The following is a 19,250-nucleotide window of genomic DNA, read 5'->3' on the forward strand; positions in this document are numbered from 1 at the left end:
CCAAAATAACATACCTAGAGTCACTGAGATAGAGATTAAAAAATCATTCCTTCTAGCCTCAATCTGCAGGTCCAGAACCAAAAGATCTCCATTTTTTCAGGGGCAGGAAAGCTAGTATTACATGGGAAATTACCAAACATGAGACTTGCTGGCCAGCAACCATGTGATGGTTGGACCATGTGACGGTCTCTGCTTACATCGTGTTCTTTATGAATCAGCATTATAACTAAGCAACTGATGGAACTTCGTAATGGGTCATCATTTAGCACCAGCTCTCCAAAGATGCCCGGATAGTACTGAGGACACCTGGAAACAAACAAGATAAAGAAAGCCGGCAGAAGAGGGGCTGCTCAGAGATTGCCTTTCGCCACCAGATGATTTTAGAGACCAAACCAGCCCTGTTTTCCTGTGATTAGTTTTAGCAAGGCCAAGCAGTGCATGAGAAACGCAGAAAAGTCAACTTACTATTATTATATTGCACCTAAAGTTTTTGAGATGTTGTACAAGGCTTTACAAACCAACACAGTACCTGCCTGCCGGGTTACAGTCTAGAAGTGACATATTGACATTCTGCCTAGGCAGGCCAACTACAGCAAAAGGGGTTCAACAGGACATTCCCCCTCATTATTATCCATTACATACCTGTTAGCGACGGAAAAATGGTTCTGAAACAAAGACCTGAAAACCATGAAAGATTTATTGCCTGAAATGTTTTAGACATGGCAATTTGGGTACGTGCAAAACATACATTTACAGTCCAAAATCTATTCTGCACAGCAGTCACATTGCCCAAATCTTGTGCCTCACCTTTCATTATGATTGCATCCTATATACAGTACCTCTACTTTTATAAGGGGGGAAAGACCCATCACATGCAGCTTAAACACCCACAATGCAAGTTTCTGTAGTGGTATGAACCCTGCCCTGACTTCCTTGGAGAAAGGGCAGGATAAAGTAGTTACAATAGTACAGTAATTGCATTTCTTGGCATCAGTAGTGTCAGGGGCACTAAGGAACCTGAGCCTATCACTCAGTCATGTTCTCCCGGCAGTATCAATAACAACAGATATTCTAGTGGGGACAAAAGGGAGGTGGAAAAGAGGCAGAATCAGCAGCATCACAATCAGATTATATTGTAGCCTTGGGTTCTCTGCAGCAAATGCAGGACTGGAAGGTTTTGGGATTTATGTGCATGTATCTACATGGTCTTTGTTCTTGCCTCTGATGTATTATATGCATATCTGCATGCTTGTGCAAGTGTTTATAATGTTCGTGTCAATTATCAGTGCTGTAGACTGATTGGTCAGTTTGTATTTCTTACGGGATGCTTGAAACTATTATTTTTCTGTTAGGATGATCTTTCACTCAGAGTACAACTGTTGTTTATAATCTGGTAATAGTTAAGTAATAAACCTTAGTAACTTTGTTCAATAACAAGCCAAAATTTCTGCTCTGTTACACTCCGCTGCAGAAGGCAAATACCGAAAGCACCTGCAACAGAATAGCTCCAAGTGGGCGATCTTCTTACTCCCCTCCCCACCCCAAACAATATCTACAGAAGCCTACATGCACAAGAGATAATGCACAGCTCTCAACAGATAAAGCAATCCAGGCACACACTCCAGGCTGTGACAAACAATTCATACACACACGCATGCAAGTATGCAAGACAGGAAACACCAGAATACATTTTTTCTATCTACCCCACAAACCAAAATATATCTCCACAAGTGGTGTGGCAATATATACTCAAGACCACAGGCTGAACATGTGCATTTCAAAGTCCCTTTCTGAAATGAGTGGCTGACATCCAGAGGAATGAACTGCATGCGGAATGAGCACAGTTGAGCTAGGGCAAGAATGTGGCTTTGTTGCGCTAAAAATTGAGATTTGCAGAATTGTGCCATAGCACTATTGTGCAAATGTTCCCAAACGAGGCATGCTGCAGATGCACAACTGTTATACAACAGCAAGCAGTCTTGTAGTTGTGCAGAACTAGTCTGGAAGGCAATGTCCAGACTTAGTGCAACCAGCTAGAGCAGCATTCTTCTTTGCGAGGCCTGGGAGCCAATGGCAGCTCCCAACAACTGTGAGTGCAGCTTAGTGATGTACAAACAGGTTCGACGTCTAATGTGTTCAATGCTGAACCTGTTCAGTTTGACTGTTCATGGTTGAACTGAACCATCCCCTGTTCGGTCCGACCCTGGACTGAATTGCCCCCCGGCTGTTTGCAGATTTATTTATTTTTTTAGTATGTTGTAAATTTAAAAAAAAATTTTTTTTAGAACTTACCCTCTCCGGGGGATTTGCTCTAGGTGGTGGTTGTGGGTCTGCAGGGGTTCCCCTTCCCCCCATTGGCCTCTTTGCTTCCCAAACCGTTTGGTCGGCCTTCCCCCTCCGGCGTGGTGGCCATTTTGGAGGCCGCAGCGCCTGCACAACCGGCCTCCAAAATGGCCTGCCATGCAGAGGCTGATCGCACAGGCACAGCGGCCGCCAGAATGGCTGCCATGCCAGAGGGGGACGGCTAGCCAAACAGGCCTGTTGGGGAGGCAAGGAGACTGGCGGGGGGAAGGGGGAAACCCCGCGGACCTACCATCACCTAGTGCAAGTCCCTTGGAGAGGGTAAGTTTTTTTTTAAAAAAAGATTTACAAAAATAAAAATCATGACCCCCGCCCCCCGAACCGAACTAAATCAGGATGGGGGTTTGCGGGGGTGCCGGACCGAACTGGCCCGGTCCAGATTCTAACCGGGCCAGCCAGTTCCGTGCACACCCCAGTGCAGCTCTCTGATGAATTGTATATTAGGCCTGTACAAGCAGTGCTGTGCCTTGCTGAGTGCCAGTGAGGCTCCTAAGACAAAAGGAGCCCTGTTGAGGCCCAGCACCATCCTGGAAGGAGCGCACAGAGCACTAGGAAGGGTAGTTCTTCTCAACGCTTCTCTCATACAATTCTATGGGGAAAGGATGTGGAGGACTACACTCCCCAATACTCCACGCATGCCTTCCAAGATGGTATGGAGGCTCAATAGACACTTTCTTTAAAGGAGCCCCACTGGCCTTGGAGAAAGCACAGCACTGCCTGGGAGGGCAGTATGGTGGGAAATGGATATCCTACTGAAGGGTTTTTCAATGTGGCCCCAGCTTGAAAAATAGTAAAGATCACTGAACTAGAGCAACAGCTTGGCGCTAGCGCAACTTTCTCCTCCATGCATTATGCTGCTCTGGATGTCGGCCAATGTTCAGTCTCAGGCACGTAACTGAGAAGAGAAGCTTTCTGCCCCTTGTTGAAATCAGTTGTACAACATTTAGCTGGCTATCTGATCTACAGAGAGCCAGGCAGAACAAGATCCAGTGTTTCAAGTTCATTCAAGTATTTATACACCCTTCAGAAGTTCAACAGTGCTTAGCATACACAGTTTACCCTTCTCTTAAGGCTAACACTTTTCCAACTCATAAAATGACAATCAAAGCAGTAGTTATTACATGCCGTTAGCCAACCTTGACTTTGTGTGGGGGTTTTTAAAAAAAGACAATAGATTAAAAAAAATAAAATACTGACAATGGCTCAGCATAGCAGTTTGCTGCCCCAATTCTCTTCCCCGTTTAAAGACATTTCAGTAATTTCAGGATTTCCAGCTATTCCTGTTGTACAAATTTGATCATTATCAAGATGTGGTTCATTCATAGCCTTACATCCGAAAACTTCTTGTTCTTTGAAATGGTTGGAAAGGCCTTTTCAATGCCCACGCCAACAGTGTTGGTTTCTGTTTACTCTTTTCTGGAAACAAAACTGCTTCACTTTCAGAAGTAGGAAATCGCTTCTTGTAGACATCAGGATAAGATTTCTGGAACTAGAAAAGAAATGCATTGGAATTTGTAAACTGATGTCTTCTGGCTATTTAAAATCATTCAAACAGAACAGCCTCTGACTACAATTTTAAAAATTGTGCTTTTTATTTCATTAATCTTTTGTTTTGCCAAACGTTTCAGCAGAGCAGCTTAATTAACTTTTAAGTACTTACCATATATACTCGAGTATAAGCCTATCCGAATATAAGCCGAGGTACCTAATTTTACCTAAGAAACCAAAAAACTGATTGACTCGAGTATAAGCCTAGGGTGGGAAATGCAGCAGCTACTGGTGAGTTTCAATAATCAAAATAAATGCCAATAAAATTACATTAATTGAGACATCAGTGGGGTATATTGTGACTAGTATGTACTTTATTACAGGGGGACATTTTAGCACGGGCAGATAGATGACTCGAGTATAAGCTGAGGCTGATTTTTTCAGCACATTTTGGGTGCTGAAAAATTCGGCTTATACTCGAGTATATACGGTAAGCTGTTTTTAGTGTCTGTATCTCTAGCAATACAACACACTTAAATTCACCATGCTACTTGATTTTGTTTCTAAATATAGGCTTTGTTCACATTATCATGGTGATCTTGGTTAAAGAGTTTACCAGGATCACTGAGCCTTGTGGAGCTGATTGTGAGAACCCAGAATTTCTGAGCAATCCTGGTCAAACTGCTGTAGTTAACCCACATTTAACCAGGATAGATATCTTCAGACAGATGATTTCAGATCCTAGTTATCTATCCTGGTTATATGCGGGTTAACCACAGCAGTTTGACCAGGATTACCTGGAAATTCTGGGTTCTCACAATCAGCTCCGCAAGGTTCAGCGCTGATCCTGGTTAACTCTTTAACCAGGATTGTTGTGATTTTGTGAATGCAGCCATGGAAAGACTACTGCACCAGTCCAAAGGCTTCCCACATTTTCACTTTCCTCAAGCAGCAATGAAAAACACACATCTGGATCTAAGTCATGAAAGACAATCGTTTGGGGTTTTTTAGGGTTATGAAAGAAAAGAAAGAAAGAAAGAAAGAAAGAAAGAAAGAAAGAAAGAAAGAAAGAAAGAGAACTGGCATAGCATTTGTGCTAGCCAGTTACACTTTTATGGGTATAGAGCCCCTACTTTATAATAAAAATAGCTTATACCTGTGGTTCTCAATACTTTTATTTGGGAGCTCCATACTCTTGTAAACCAGAAGCCCATAAAATAGCTATTATACTTGGATCCAGTAACGATTTATGAAAGAAAAATACCAGAAGCCTCTGGGCTACATTGCTGCTGCTACTGATATATAAGGGGACTATACTGACTCATTTCCAATTCTGCTTGAGAAGCTGGGGAATGAGGGAAGCTTCCATTGGGATCTGATTTCCTAGACAGGATAAGGCTGAGCTGATACACATGACTTAGAGAGAGCTTGGTCTACATTTGACACTTCGTTTGTTTCCTTTTAGGTGCCAAATACTTTTTGTTTTCAGTTGCCCAGGCCTTTTGCAGCAAGAGTGTCCATGACAATGTTTTCTTTCACAGACTTCATGCTTTTGGTGTGGTACTTTCACATACGGAAATATTTACACATGTAGTAAGTTTAATCTCCCAGTCACAGCTTAACACACCCCAGTGCTACAAATATTTACAAATGTTTAGTCCCATGACAACCTTTGATGAGTCTGCAGCATCAAGAGCCACAAAGATATGCAAAAGTACACTTAAAGGGGGGAGAGAGAGAGAGAGAGAGAGAGAGAGAGAGAGGCGGGGGAGAGAATAGAAAAAGCAAATATGATCAGAAGACTATTATCCCATGGCAGGTATGTATCTAGATACATCAGGCGATGAGGACATGACAAACAATCTGTTTCAAAAATATACAGGTTGTAGAGACAACTTTCAAGAGGAAGCTTTACAATTTCCTTTACCCGTTTCAACTTCTTCTTCTTTTCTTTGATGGAGGTTTTTGTATCCGTTATTATTTCTTCCAATAAACCCACCAGTGGTTCTTGACAGCTGTTGGTTCTTTGATGTTCAAATTCATCAGTGCTGATTTGGTGACAGAATGATGGAGCCGGCAGAGTTGTATCAGTATCAGCTCCAGGATATTTTATCTGCATTAAGCACATAGGAGTAATCACCTTAAGTGGCACAGCGGGGAAATGTTGACTAACGAGCAGAAGATTGCCGGTTTGAATCCCCGCTGGTACTATATCGGGCATCAGAGATATAGGAAGATGCTGAAAGGCATCATCTCATACTGCACGGGAGGAGGCAAAGGTAAACCCCTCCTGTATTCTACCAAAAGAAAACCACAGGGTTCTGTGAGCGCCAGGAATCAAAATCAACTTGACGGCACACAAGGTGGTCCAGTCCAGTCCTTCAAGCACATAGGAAGCTGCCTTATATCATCAGACCATTGCTCCATTTAGCTCAGTATCATCTGTACCGACTGGCAGGTGGCTCTCCAAGGTTTCAGGCAAGAGTACCTCCCAGCCCTACCTGGAGATGCCAGGGACTGAACCTGGGACATGCAAGCAGATGCTCTACCACTGAGCTACGGTCCCATCCCCTAAGGCAGGGGTAGGCAACCTTGGCTCTCCAGCTGTTGCTGAACTACAACTCCCATCTTCCTCAGCCTGTGGCTGAGTTGTAGTTCAGCAACAGCTGGAGAGCCAAGGTTGCCTACCCCTGCCCTAAGGGGAATATCTTACAGCAGACAAGGCTCACATGTAGTCATCCATTCAAATGCAAATCAAAGCAAACCCTGTTGAGCAAAAGGGACAATTTATGCTTACAATCACAAGACTGGCTCTCCACCCCACATGGGAGGTATGCAGAGAAGAAACGCAGATTTTGCATTCCAGCATAAAACAATCCACGCAAGCATTTTTCCATGGCTAATAAACATTTTGAGATGAGATCCAGAGACAAAGCCCTTCTTCAAGTGTCACAGTTATCTGCTGTCTTTCCTTGCCTTGCCCTGCCCACCTGCTACCTTTGGGAAATGATTTCCTTTCCCAAAGAGTACCTGCCTCTGTCTCTGCCTTTCCTCCTCCTGTTACTTGTTTCTAACCTCAGCTGAGGGTTTTATTCTCTTTTGTGATGTGTTGATGTTGAATCATTAATGTTAGTCTTTAGAATGATTATTGTAAACCACATAGGGAACATTGTTGAAAACTGGGATATAAATGTCGAAATAATAAATAAAGACTAGGTGATCATCCACAGAGCATCTGTGCAGTAGTACACTCCCCTTCCCCCCAAGCGCTCCCGCCCCCAGCTTTTACCCCAGTCTCTGTTCCCCGATGCCCGCCCACTTCTTCCCCCACACTCCCTGCCAGGCCCCTTCTCCCCCCCAGGCCACTTTCCCACCCACTCCCCGGCCGCGGTTCATGGTTTCTGCAGCCGCTTCATCACTGAAGCTGCCCGCCACGCCCTCCTCGCTGCAGCGGGACCCACTGATTTGTAGAAAGCACAACTGAAAATCATACAGAAAAATCTATTCTTAAAACAGCCACACCCTCAAGCTTCCAGGAGAACCTCTTAAAGAAGTCTAGCAGCAACACAGATAGAAATAATGTCTGGCAAGAAAATACTTAAGAACAATTCTGTAAGAGCAATGTCAAGCTACTTGTTCATTGACTTTTTGTTCATGAATAATTTATTTAGTTTTAAGAAGGTGGTAAAAGTTGCTTACCTGTGATCTTTTGGTGGTCGAGTATCATTTACAATGTGGGCTTTTGTGACTGTGCAATAGTTCCTGTGGAAGGATTCACAAGCTCCACAAAGCACTCAGAAGCTCCGCCCTTCATGCATGGAACACGCTCAGTATCTTTGGCACCAGAGCACTCTATCTCTCAGTTCCTGAATGGCCACTGTGTCAACTGGAGTTCTTCTGTCACGAAGCAGGTAACTAGGTAAGTACATCTGTCAGGTGGGGAGGTTGGGTGGATGTTGTGAATGATACCAGACCACCAAAAGATCAAAAATTACAGATAAGCGACCTGTTTTATCTTTGTGGTGGTCCAGTCCAGTATCCTTCACAACATGGGCGATTAGTGAGCTCCCATATAAGGTTGTATAGTTCCTTTGGATAAGAGCTATTGTACCTCCGCTAGTAGCCACCTAATGGCACAGCGAGGAAATGACTTGACTAGCAAGCCAAAGGTTGCCGGTTTCAAATCTCCACTGGTATGTTTCCCAGACTATGGGAACTATGACTATGGGAACTACCAGACTATGTTTCCCAGACTATGGCAAACACCTATAGAGGGCAGCAGCAAGACAGGAAGATGCTGAAAGGCATCATGTTGTGCTGCACAGGAGATGGCAACGGTAAACCCCTCCTGTATTCTACCAAAAACAACCACAAGGCTCTGTGGTCGCCAGGAGTCGACACCGACTCGGCGGCACACTTTACCTTACCTCCGCTAGTAGAGTAGGGGTTGCAGGGGTGTTTTCTATTTCCAGAAGTGGGAGGGAAGGGTGTGCAACCAGTGGCGAGGATACTTAACACGAAGGCATCAAATGTGATATGACGCCAAGGTGCTAGGAAAGGGGCGAGCCGGACAGGCAGAACTGAATTTCCAAAGGCCAAGGTGACTGACTGGGAAGTCAAAGGCTCCATTTAGATTGGTCCTCGTTTTCGGGTGTTATGTCTGTTTTTGTGGGATAGATCACCTTTGAGAGTGTTGGAATGGTTTGCAATATTCCTTGTGCTCTGATCAGTTGTATTGGAATTTAGGTTCGCCATACTTCCTAAACCTTTGTGAATATGATTGTGGGGTAGAAGCAGTAGTAAAGGTTCTAGCCGTGAATTTGGATTCCCCCCCCCCCGCCCATATGCTACATTGTTTTGTAGGCTTCGGCACTGAATAAGCCTTCTCCATCAAAAGGGAGATCCTCTATTTTGCCCCGCACATCCTGCTGGAGAGAGGAGGAATGTAGCCAGGCATGCCAATGGAGGGAGATTGCATTGGCTACTGCAGGGGCTTAACAAGGCTGGAGTGGGCCCAGAGACAAAATTTTAAAATGGGCCCCTCGCTGATACACACACACACACACACACACACACACTTCACAATATATAGTCATGTGACTTGCCTCTGGGGGGCCCTTTGAGGTGTGGGGGCCCCCAGGCAGCTGCTTCCCCTTGCCTAATGGTAGTTACGCCCCTGGGCTACTGTGTGGGACTCTGTTGCTGTAAGATGTTTCACAGTACTTAAGACTTTGATGCATTATGTCAGCTGATTTAGAAAGCAGTTCTCTAAATCTTGTCTGGATTGCTTCAGGAGCATTTTTATGTCATCTCTGAAGCTCTTCTACACTGAGTAATAGTACTTGGCCATGCAAGCCATATAATTCACTATTTTCATAGAATGAAAAGAGGAGGCATAATTGTTGCGACCAATGGAGTCCAGCTTCCTGCCTTCCTTGTCAATTGGGTAAGAGTGTTTTCGGCTGGAACTATTGCACAGTCCACTGCAACTGAATTAGGTGGAGGGTGTTTAAAAAGGAATTTGCAGTTTTCCTCCTGCACCCAGTATCCTTCACAATACTTGACTTCTTGGGATGGTGACTTAAGTTCTAGGTGACTTAAGTTCTAGGCCAAACACTTTGGCCATCTCTGTTACCCGAGATGGTAACAGAGATTATAAGACTTTGTCTCCTCAAGAGATATCAGGTTGTTTGATACATTATCATCAGGAGAAGGGTCTGATGGGTTCTCTGTTAGCATGGAGTCATCATTCGATTCAGAAGTGGAAGTGTAGTCATCATCTGAATTTTGTTTGTCAGGCACAGAAGGCACTTCTAGAAGAGTTGGGGGGATAGTAGGCTGCTCAAGTAGAGTAGGAGGTTGGACTGGACTAGCAGGCGGTTCTGCCAGAGGCTGTGAAACTGAGGGAGGATCCAGAGGGTGCTTGAAGCTGGGCCGGTGTAGAGGGTGACTGACGGGTCAGTGTTGAAGATGCAGCCATGGTTGGCTTGTGCAAAGTTGTTGATTTATTTATTTGATTTCTATACCGCCCTTCTAAAAATGGCTCAGGGCGGTTTACACACAGAAATAACAAATAAATAAGATGGATTCTGTCCCCAAAGGGCTCACAATCTAAAAAGAAATATAAGATAGACACCAGCAACAGTCACTGGAGGTACTGTGCTGGGGGTGGATAGGGCCATGTCGATGTTGATGATGTCAACGTCACTGAAGTTTTGCAGTATTTTGGTTGTGGCGAGGAATTGCCTTCTCTGTTTTTGTGATTCTTGTGATGCTTATAATAGGTCTCCTTTGGGAGATCCCAAGGTTTTTTGAAAGCACCATGCTCAGCCTCCTCCAGGGGAGACTTAGAAGCTAAGCTCTGCTTCAACAATGCTGAGGTCAATGACGTCGATGGCATTGGGGTTGAAGGGCATAAAACAGTTTCATATAATGCAGCCCTCAAGCATAACTCCCTGCTCCTCCTAGTTTGCTTAGAAAAGCATAAGCAAATCTTGCTGGCGTGAATGTTGTAGTCCTCTCTGAGGTAAAGGAGTCAAAGGTCATGCCTATTGGAGGAGGGCAATGTCCTGTCACAGAAGGAACACTGCTTGAAAGTTTTTCTAGAGTCCATTAGACCAAGAAAGGCAGATAAAACTGAGATGCAAAGAGTACTCAAAAACTACCCAAAGTTCAATAAAACCAAGTAAGCAAACATATAAACTTTTGTTTTCCAGGAGCCAAGGATGACTGAGGAGCGAATCCCGAGGGAAGCACATGCAATGGATGTCAGAAAGGAACTGAGACTCAGAGCACTCTGGCGCCAAAGATACGGAGCACACTCCACATGTGAAAGGCAGAGCTTCAGAGCACTTTGATGAGCTTGTGAATCCTTCCACAGGGACTATTATGACTATTGCAAAGGCCCACGTTGTGGAGGATACTGGACCACCACAAAGATGTTGTATCATGAACAACACTTTTATCCTACAGCCCCACCTGGACCCTTTGGAGATGAGCTATGCGATCCTCTACTGCAGCTCTCAAAGCAGAAGGAATATTTAAGATCTCTTGATAGTTGTCCATCAAGAATGACACTAGTTTAGTAGCTAGTAGCTCATTTAAGTCCACTTCATCCTTGGAACAAAGAATACAGCGAGAAAAAGCTTGAACCATCTGAAACAGATGAAATAGATCAGAAAAAATTATGGTAACATATGCCAACATTACATTATATACAGTACTTCCTTGTTAGTTTGCTAATGCTGTTGATGGCCTTGTAATGTGGGAAACCAAGTAGTTAATTTACTTTGTGCTATCTGTTTTTAAAAGGTAACATGCAGTACACAGCTCAAAATATTTCCCAGAACCTTCTGCACATACAAGTATATTCTTATTCTAAAGGACTGCCAACTACAATATGAATCTGCCTTGTTATTAAAGAGCTTCTTCCGTGGTTCTTCTCTGGGTGCCCCCACCTTCAGAGTTTAGGCAGGTGGCAACTGGGGCTTTCTGTGGCGGCACCCACATGTGGAATACCCTCCCCAGAAATGTTTTCCAGTCATCTTCCCTGTTGCATTTTAGGCACCAAGTCAAAACTATTTTATTTGTCTAGGCTTTTAATAACTAATAATGATATTGGTTTTAATGCAGTCATGGCATTTTACTGTATTGTAATGTTGTTATCAGCAGAGCACTGCTCTGATTTTTAGCCTGCTTACTGAAGGGAAGGTTATGAGATCACCATGTCTCTGAGTGTGTCCATGACTACTCCTAATAACATTTGTGTTTACAGTCTAATGCAAACCAAATTCACAGCACATGGGAGAGAGAACTAGAGGAGCCCAACTAGGGCACCTTTTTGCTGATCTTGTTTCAAGAGGGCGGCCACTCAGAGTATAAGAATCATCCCTCTATATCCCATGTGCAGACAGTAGGATTAAAAACACACAATCAACAGCTCATGGAAGGAGATCCTAAGGTTCACCAATGGGGATATTTTGTTCACACACCCCACCTCTACCTCCCCCACTGTATTAAACAGGATTCTAGTTCTGCTGCACTGTAAGCAGCTGAGAGAGACAGCCAAAAGGATTGTGGGGGGAAATTAGTGGGAGAAGCTGTAGCTACCAAGTCTTTACTGATTAAGAAATTTAGGAGCTGTATATAATGTCAAAATCCAGGTTGCAACCTGGTTTAACTCTGAATTCAAATTATAGCCGGGCGGGGGGGGGGGGGGGAATAAATCTTCAAGCCATGCCCTATATTAAACTGAATGCTGCTATTTTCTAAACATGTGGATCGCAACAAAGGAAAGTCTCCCCCAAAGCCAAGTCAAAAGTTTTTCAAAGTCTGATTAGATCTCTCCATTCCAGACAAATGCATACCAGTATTCTTGTGCCTACTGCATCGCAGAGAGGGGGCAGATCCTTATTTACGCTGATTCTAGCCATCATAGTCATCAGTAGATGTAGTTTTCGACGATTTTCCGGTGGCAAAAGGATGCAGCAAACTTGTAGTGCTTCAATGGCCAGTTTCTCTTTCTGTTGAAGACCTAGTTCAGAACGTTTTAAAAAACCTTATTTCAGTATAAGGCACTCCATATAGCTTATTTTGAAAGGAAAAAAGCAGCTTAATGTCCCCTCGTTGTGGCCAGGAACTATGCTGCCAGAACTACCAACACAAACTGTGATGGAAAGGGGAAAAACAGGTGGAAGAAGTAGTCTCAAGATTCAGATTCACCTGCCATAATCACCAAGCAGGTTTTGGGTATGTTTACTCATCTCTTTCTCAGGAAGCTGAGAACTAGAATACTACTATGCAGAAGAGTTGCAAGGACAAACTGTGGTAGAAGTCCTGCACCTGCGTCATATCACCAACATGAATGTATTCCACACTTGTATAAGCTAGTGGAAGGAAGGTTCCAGCATAAGGACTGAACAGGTGGGCCTCCTTACTCGCAGATTCATTATCTGTGGTTTAGCATATCCGTGGTCAGGGATATGACACCCAACCTTGGCATACGTGGGGCGGGAAATGAAAAAACACACATTTTAGTGGGGGAGGGGGAAAGACCATTTTCAGCCAATTTGGGGCACAATGTGATTCATGGGGAGCAGCAGACAGGTAAGGAGCTTCCCCCCACCCACCCACCCCCGGCGGAAATCGGCTGGTTTGGGGGCATTTTCAGCCTAAAATGGCCAATAGGGAATGGAACCCCTGCAAACCCATAGGAATCAATGCTTCCTTATTCATGGTTTCTGTATCCACGGAACAGAACCCTCGCAAATAAGGAGCTCCACCTATATACTGCTCACACAGTGATAAATTATGAAAATAAAATAGATTACAAGTGTTGATTGTCTGAGGAAAACAAACTGATGTAATTCTCTGCCTTGCTCTGATGTTACACTAAATAAATACTTTTCAATAGGAACTTGAGATTATCATGCTTCCCCTTTCCTGCCAAATTATTTTTTTAAAGAAAGTGCTACTGTGAAAGTTCATACCCGAGTCATCACAACCATACTGTCATCTGAGAGTTGAGTAACCCCAAACAGGAACAATTTATTGATTCAGTTTATATTCTGCCCTTCCTCCAAGGAATCTAGGGTGGGCACATGAATTTTATATACACCAAAACCTTGTTAAACAGAAACTGACTCTCATCTTTCAATTGACTGTCTATATACGAGTACCCCAGCCATGTGGAATCTCTGAATGAGCATCAGATGCAGCAGATAGAAATCAGAAAGTGTCTACCAAGGAAAATCACTATGGTGAATTTCAGGCTTTAAGTTCAGCTGGGCTCCAATGCACTTGTAGCAAACAGCTAAAGCAGAAAAAGAAAGTTGGATGCAGGTGTAATGCTACCAATCTCTTAACCATGGTTAATGAGCTGGGGACTCTCTACTACATTCCCTTGACATAGTTCATAATTCCCCTAAGCATAGTTCACAATTAGGGATGTACCTTAACTATGGCTAATTTATTTATTTATTTAGTCTATCAAATTTGTACACCGCCCCAAACTTCCGTCTCTGGGTGCTTAACAACAGCATAACACAAATTAAAAACATATACAAAAAACTTAAAACAATTTAACAATTTAAAAATAAACCAGTGATTAAAACCTAAAAAAAAATTAGGAAGCTGAGAAAGCTTAGGAGAAAAGATGGGTTTTCAAGTGTTTTTTGAAAATTGCCAGAGATGGGGAGGATCGTGTCTCAGCAGGGAGTGCATTCCACAATCTCGGGGCAGCGACCGAGAAGGCCCATCTCTGTGTAGCCACCAAACCAGTTGGTGGTAACTGGAGACGGACCTCCTCAGATGACCTCAATGGGCAGTGGGACTCGTAGTCAAGAAGAAGCTCTCTTAGATACCCAGAGCTTAAGCCATTTAGGGCTTTACAAGTTATAACTAGCACTTTGTCTCTTGTCCAGAAACCTATTGGCAGCCAGTGTAGTTCCATCAGCAAAGGACTAATGTGGTCTCTCCAAGATGACCCAGAGACCAACCTGGCTGCTGCGTTCTGAACCAACTGAAGTTTCCGGACTACGTACAGAGGCAGCCCCACGTAGAACGCATTACAGAAGTCAAGTCTGGAGGTTACCAACAGATTTACCACTGTTTTGAGTTCATTGATCTAAAGAAACAGGCGCAGCTGGCGTATCAGCTGGAGCTGATAGAAACCACCCCTGGCCACCGCCTCAACCTGAGAAACCAGGGAGAGGTGTGAATCCAGAAGTACTCCTAGACTGCAAACCTGTTCCTTTTGGGGAAGTGTGACCCTATCTAGAACAGGCAGATCAAAATCGTCTCTAGAGTTCTGACCCCGCACAATAAGTACCTCCATCTTATCTGGATTCAGCTTCAGTTTATTCTCCCTCATCCAGCCCATTACTACTTCCAGGCAGGCATTCAGGGAGGATATGCCAGCTCCTGAAGAAGCTGACATGGAAAAATAGATCTGGGTGTCATCAGCATACTGGTAACGGCCAGCTCCAAATCCCGATGATCTCTCCCAGCGGTTTCATGTAGATGTTAAAAAGCATTGGAGAAAGTACAGAGCCTTGAGGGACACCATACCTAAGCTCAGATTTCAAAGAGCAACAATCTCCAGTCGACACCATCTGGAATCTATCCGAGAAGTAGGAGCGGAACCATTGTAAAACAGTGCCTCCCACCTCCAACACCCTCAGGTGTTCCAGGAGGATACTATGGTCAATAGTATTGAAAGCAGCCGAGAGATCCAAAAGGACCAACAAAGTCACACTTCCTCTGTCGATTCCCAATTGGAGATCATCCATCAGGCCGACCAAGGCAGTCTCCACCCCATTGCCCGCCCGAAAGTCAGTTTGAAATGGGTCTAGATAATCAGTTTCCTCCAAGACTGACTAGAGCTGAGAGGCCACCACCCTCTCAATTACCTTGCCCAGCCATGGGAGGTTGGAAACAGGCCTATAATTGCTCAATTCTGAGGGATCTAATGCAGGCTTTTTTAGAAGAGGTCTAATGATTGCCTCCTTAAGACAAGAAGGCATCCTGCCCTCTCTCAGAGAAGCATTTATGATTTCCACCAGGCCTCCTACAACAGCCTCCCTGCTAGATAGAACAAGCCATGTTGAACAAGGGTCAAGAGAACAAGTGGTAGGCCTCACTGCTCCAAGCAGCTTGTCCACATCCTCAGCAGTCACAAACTGAAACCGATCCAGTCAAATCACATAAGAGGAGTTGTTGGGCACCTCCAGTTCGGACATCAAAATAACTGTGGAGTCTCCATCTAGGTTGGCCCAAATCAGAGAGATTTATTTGCGAAAAACTCTTTAAAACACATCGCAGCAGGTAACTGATGACTCCAAATTCTGGTTCAAGGGAGGGGGAGCAAATACCAGTCCCCTCACAACCCTGAACAACTCCACTGGACATGAACTCACAGAGGCAATACGGGCAGAAAAGAACCACCTCTTTGCCGCATGTATTGCCTGAGGACAGATCTTTAGATGTGCTCTATGTCGCAATCTGTCAGATTCGAGTCTTTCTCCACTTGCGCTCCAGTCGCCTACCTTGCCGCTTCAGCCCCCGTAGATCTTCTGTATACCAAGAAGCCAAATTTGAAGAGGGTCGGAGGGGACGGTTGGGAGCAATCGTGTCTACTGCCCTGGTGAGCAAGCTGTTCCAATTCTCAACCAGGGCATCAACAGGATCACCTGCAAAGCCAACACTGAATCCCTCTAAGGCTTCTAGGAATCTTACTGGATCCAATAACCTCTTCGGGCGGACCATTCTATTAGGACCCTCGCCCCTGCGGAGGTGGGAAGTGGTTGTTAGTCCAAGCTTAACCAGATGGTGGTCCATCCACGACAATGGGGAAATCACAGGGGTCCCCACCCACGGAACACCACCCTGATCAGAGTAAAAGACCAAATAAAGCGTATGACCTGCAATATGCATCGGTCCAGAGACCACATGGGATAGGCCCATAGTTGTCATGGCCGCTATGAACTCCTGAGCTACCCTGGACAGATTGGTCCCGAAGTGAACACTGTAGTCTCCCAGCACCAAGAGTCTGGGAAACTCCAACATGAGTTCCGTGACCAAGTCCATGAGCTCAGTAAGGGATTCCGCTGGGCAGTGGGGCAATCGGTACACCAACAGAAGTCCCAATCTATCCCTGGTCCCCAAACTCAAGTACACACAGTCAATATGGTCTGATACCCTAACAGGGTCCCTGGTAAGGTAGATGTTATCCTTATAGACCACAGCCACTCCACCTCCCCGCCCACATCCCCTCACCTGCTCCTCTACAGAATATCCTGGAGGGAGAAGCTGGAACCAGACTGCACCACTAGCCTCCCCCAACCAAGTCTCGGTAATACATACCAGGTCAGCCCCTTCATCCATGATCAAATCATGGAGAAGTTCAAGTTTATTTTGGACCGAACTGGCATTACAGAGGAGCAGAGTAAGGCTATGTAGGTTGTTGGCAGAGCTCCCCGAGGTCAAAGAGCTGGCAGAACAGCTGGAAGGGGAGACAGCTATTAAATTTCTCATTACCCTTCCCCTGGAATGGCCTGCTGACCTGCCAGTGTTACTTCTTCCATTCTCCAACACCATCAGGATAGCTGCCCCATAGTCAATGAAGGCACCCCTGTCCCCCCATCTCCAGACGAACCCAAACACATTACAACAATTTCAACCCAAGTCCAAATCAGCTTAAAACTGATTAAACAGAAGCCCTTGCCCTGTTCTCCCTTGAAGTGGCTCCCCCAAAGGGATCCCCTTTGATGTCGCCCCTTCAGTGGTGATCCTGCTGGTGACGGTCCCGCCGCCACAAGGAGCCTTCCTATAAAGCCAAAAACTGAGCAGGTAACCCAAGGAACAGCTGAGTCACTCAAGGGCTGGTCCCACTCCTGCCCATACTTCTCAAAGATGTTACCCTGAGGCTGCAGCTCCACAGGGGAAGCAGAAGCAGGCAGGCAACAGTAGAAGGAACCCCAGCAACCACCTGGTTTCTCACTCCAGGCAGCACTGGGTGGGAAGTGGAAGTCCTCTCTGCTGGGCTTCTAACACCAGAAAGATAACCATGATTTGCAAGTCAGTTCAAACTCTGATTATTATGATGGGAAACTACAGGTTACTCACCAGTAACATAGGTTCTTCTAGTGGTCATCTGTACTTTTACACAAATGGGCTATGTGCCTGTGCAGAGACCACATCGGAATCTAACAAGCTTGATTTCTCCTGCTTTGGCAGGAACCCCGCCCCCAGCCGCTATATGCAGCTGCACCACTCCTCATCCCCTCAGTCACAGAGTCAAGTTTCAGTGACCCAAGCGGGGAGGACGGTAGGGTGTGTAGATGACCACTAGAAGAACCAATGTTACAGGTGAGTAACCTGTAGTTCTTTGACGTGGTCTCTGTCTTCTAAACAAATGGGCGCATAACAAGCAAGCACCCAAGGAGGAGGGGGAAACCTAGAGGCAAGAGTTAAACAATCGGGAATATTTTTATTTCAGGACAAGCATATTAACCAAAAATGGACTGCAGGACACTCCTGCCAAATACATCATCATTACGTGCTCTCACATCAATAGCATAATGCTGCATAAACGAATGGGGTGAAGCCCAAGTAGCTGCCTGACAAATAGTATCCAATGGTACCGCCCGATCAAAGGCCACAGAGCCCTCAATGGACCGGACCTAACAGAGTTAGCCTTTACGGTAGAAGGCAATTGTTTCTGTGCCAGCTGGTAACACAATTCAATAGTGGAAACTATCTACCTAGACATGGACTGAGCCGACACCTGAAGTCCCTTTCGAGGCCCATCATACAGGATAAACAAAGAGGGACACTTCCTCCATTCAGCAGATCTCTGTACGTAAAAGGACAGAGCCCTATGCACATCCAAACGGTGTAACCGCCTCTCCGCATGCGATGAAGGATTTTGAAAGAACACAGGTAAAATGAGTGGAGATAAACGGTAAAACATGTACACCACTTTAGGCAGGAACTTGACATCTGTCCTGAGTACAACCTTGTCCTTATGGAACTGCAGGTATGGATGGTCAGCCCACAGGGCCCGCAACTCACTAACCCTCCTGGCGGAGGTAACTGCCACCAAAAAGGTGACCTTCCAAGTCAATAGACGATGGTCAATAGAAGCCAGAGGCTCAAAGGGTGGCATGAGAAGACCAGCCAAAACTACAGACAGATCCCAGGCCAGGGCCATAATAGGGTCATCTGGATACAAGTGTGTCAGACCTTTTAGGAAACCTTTAACCACCGGCTCTTTGAACCAAGAGGCCCGGTCCAAGGGAGAATGTGCTACAATGGCAGCCAAATATACTCTAATGGAAGCAAGCTTCAACCCAGACTCTTTAAGAGACAGAAGATAGTTACAAATGTCTTGAACAGACGGGTTATCTACATCAAACCCATGAAGGCCAACAAAGGACCTTGTGATCATAGGACATTCGCGTGGACGGCTTCCTAGCCACCAGGATAGGCCTAATCCAACAGATTGCTGAGCTGAAAGACTCACGATGCTCGCTGAAGCGTGGACGAAGAAAGACAGAAGGGATGAGGAGTGGCGCAGCCGTATATAGCGGCTAGGGGCGGGGTTTCCGCTCAAACAGGAGAAATCAAGCTTGTTAGATTCTGACGTGGTCTCTGTGCAGGAACATAGCCCATTTGTGTAGAAGACAGAGACCACGTCGAAGAACCAGGTTAGTATTAACCATGTTTAGCACAAGGGCATTTCGATGGTTTTTAAAAATCTAAACTTCTATGATTCCTTAAATATTGATATCCTTAAATATTAAATATTCCTTAAATACTGAAAAACTTGGCAAGGGAGGAAGAGGGAGCACATGAGTCTGTGGTCTTCCCTCAGTCTCATAATCATGGCTTAACAAGTCAGC

General features: G+C 45.1%; 1 protein-coding gene across 1 annotated transcript in view; it reads right to left on the reverse strand.

Moving 5' to 3' along the window:
- Positions 1-679: 679 nt before the first annotated feature.
- The window catches only part of DEPDC1B (DEP domain containing 1B), a 48,849-nt gene continuing 30,278 nt past the window's right edge, over positions 680-19,250 (reverse strand). Inside the window, exons 8-11 of the mRNA XM_053301319.1 lie at positions 12,216-12,382; positions 10,828-11,004; positions 5,777-5,962; positions 680-3,850 (exon numbers count right to left, since the gene is read on the reverse strand). Of these exons, the coding sequence (XP_053157294.1) occupies positions 3,689-3,850; positions 5,777-5,962; positions 10,828-11,004; positions 12,216-12,382 (692 nt within the window). The 3' untranslated portion in view covers positions 680-3,688. The remainder of the gene's footprint in view (positions 3,851-5,776; positions 5,963-10,827; positions 11,005-12,215; positions 12,383-19,250) is intronic.

The sequence above is a fragment of the Hemicordylus capensis genome, chromosome 2 (genome assembly GCF_027244095.1).
Source record: "Hemicordylus capensis ecotype Gifberg chromosome 2, rHemCap1.1.pri, whole genome shotgun sequence".
Taxonomy (NCBI): Eukaryota; Metazoa; Chordata; class Lepidosauria; order Squamata; family Cordylidae; genus Hemicordylus; species Hemicordylus capensis.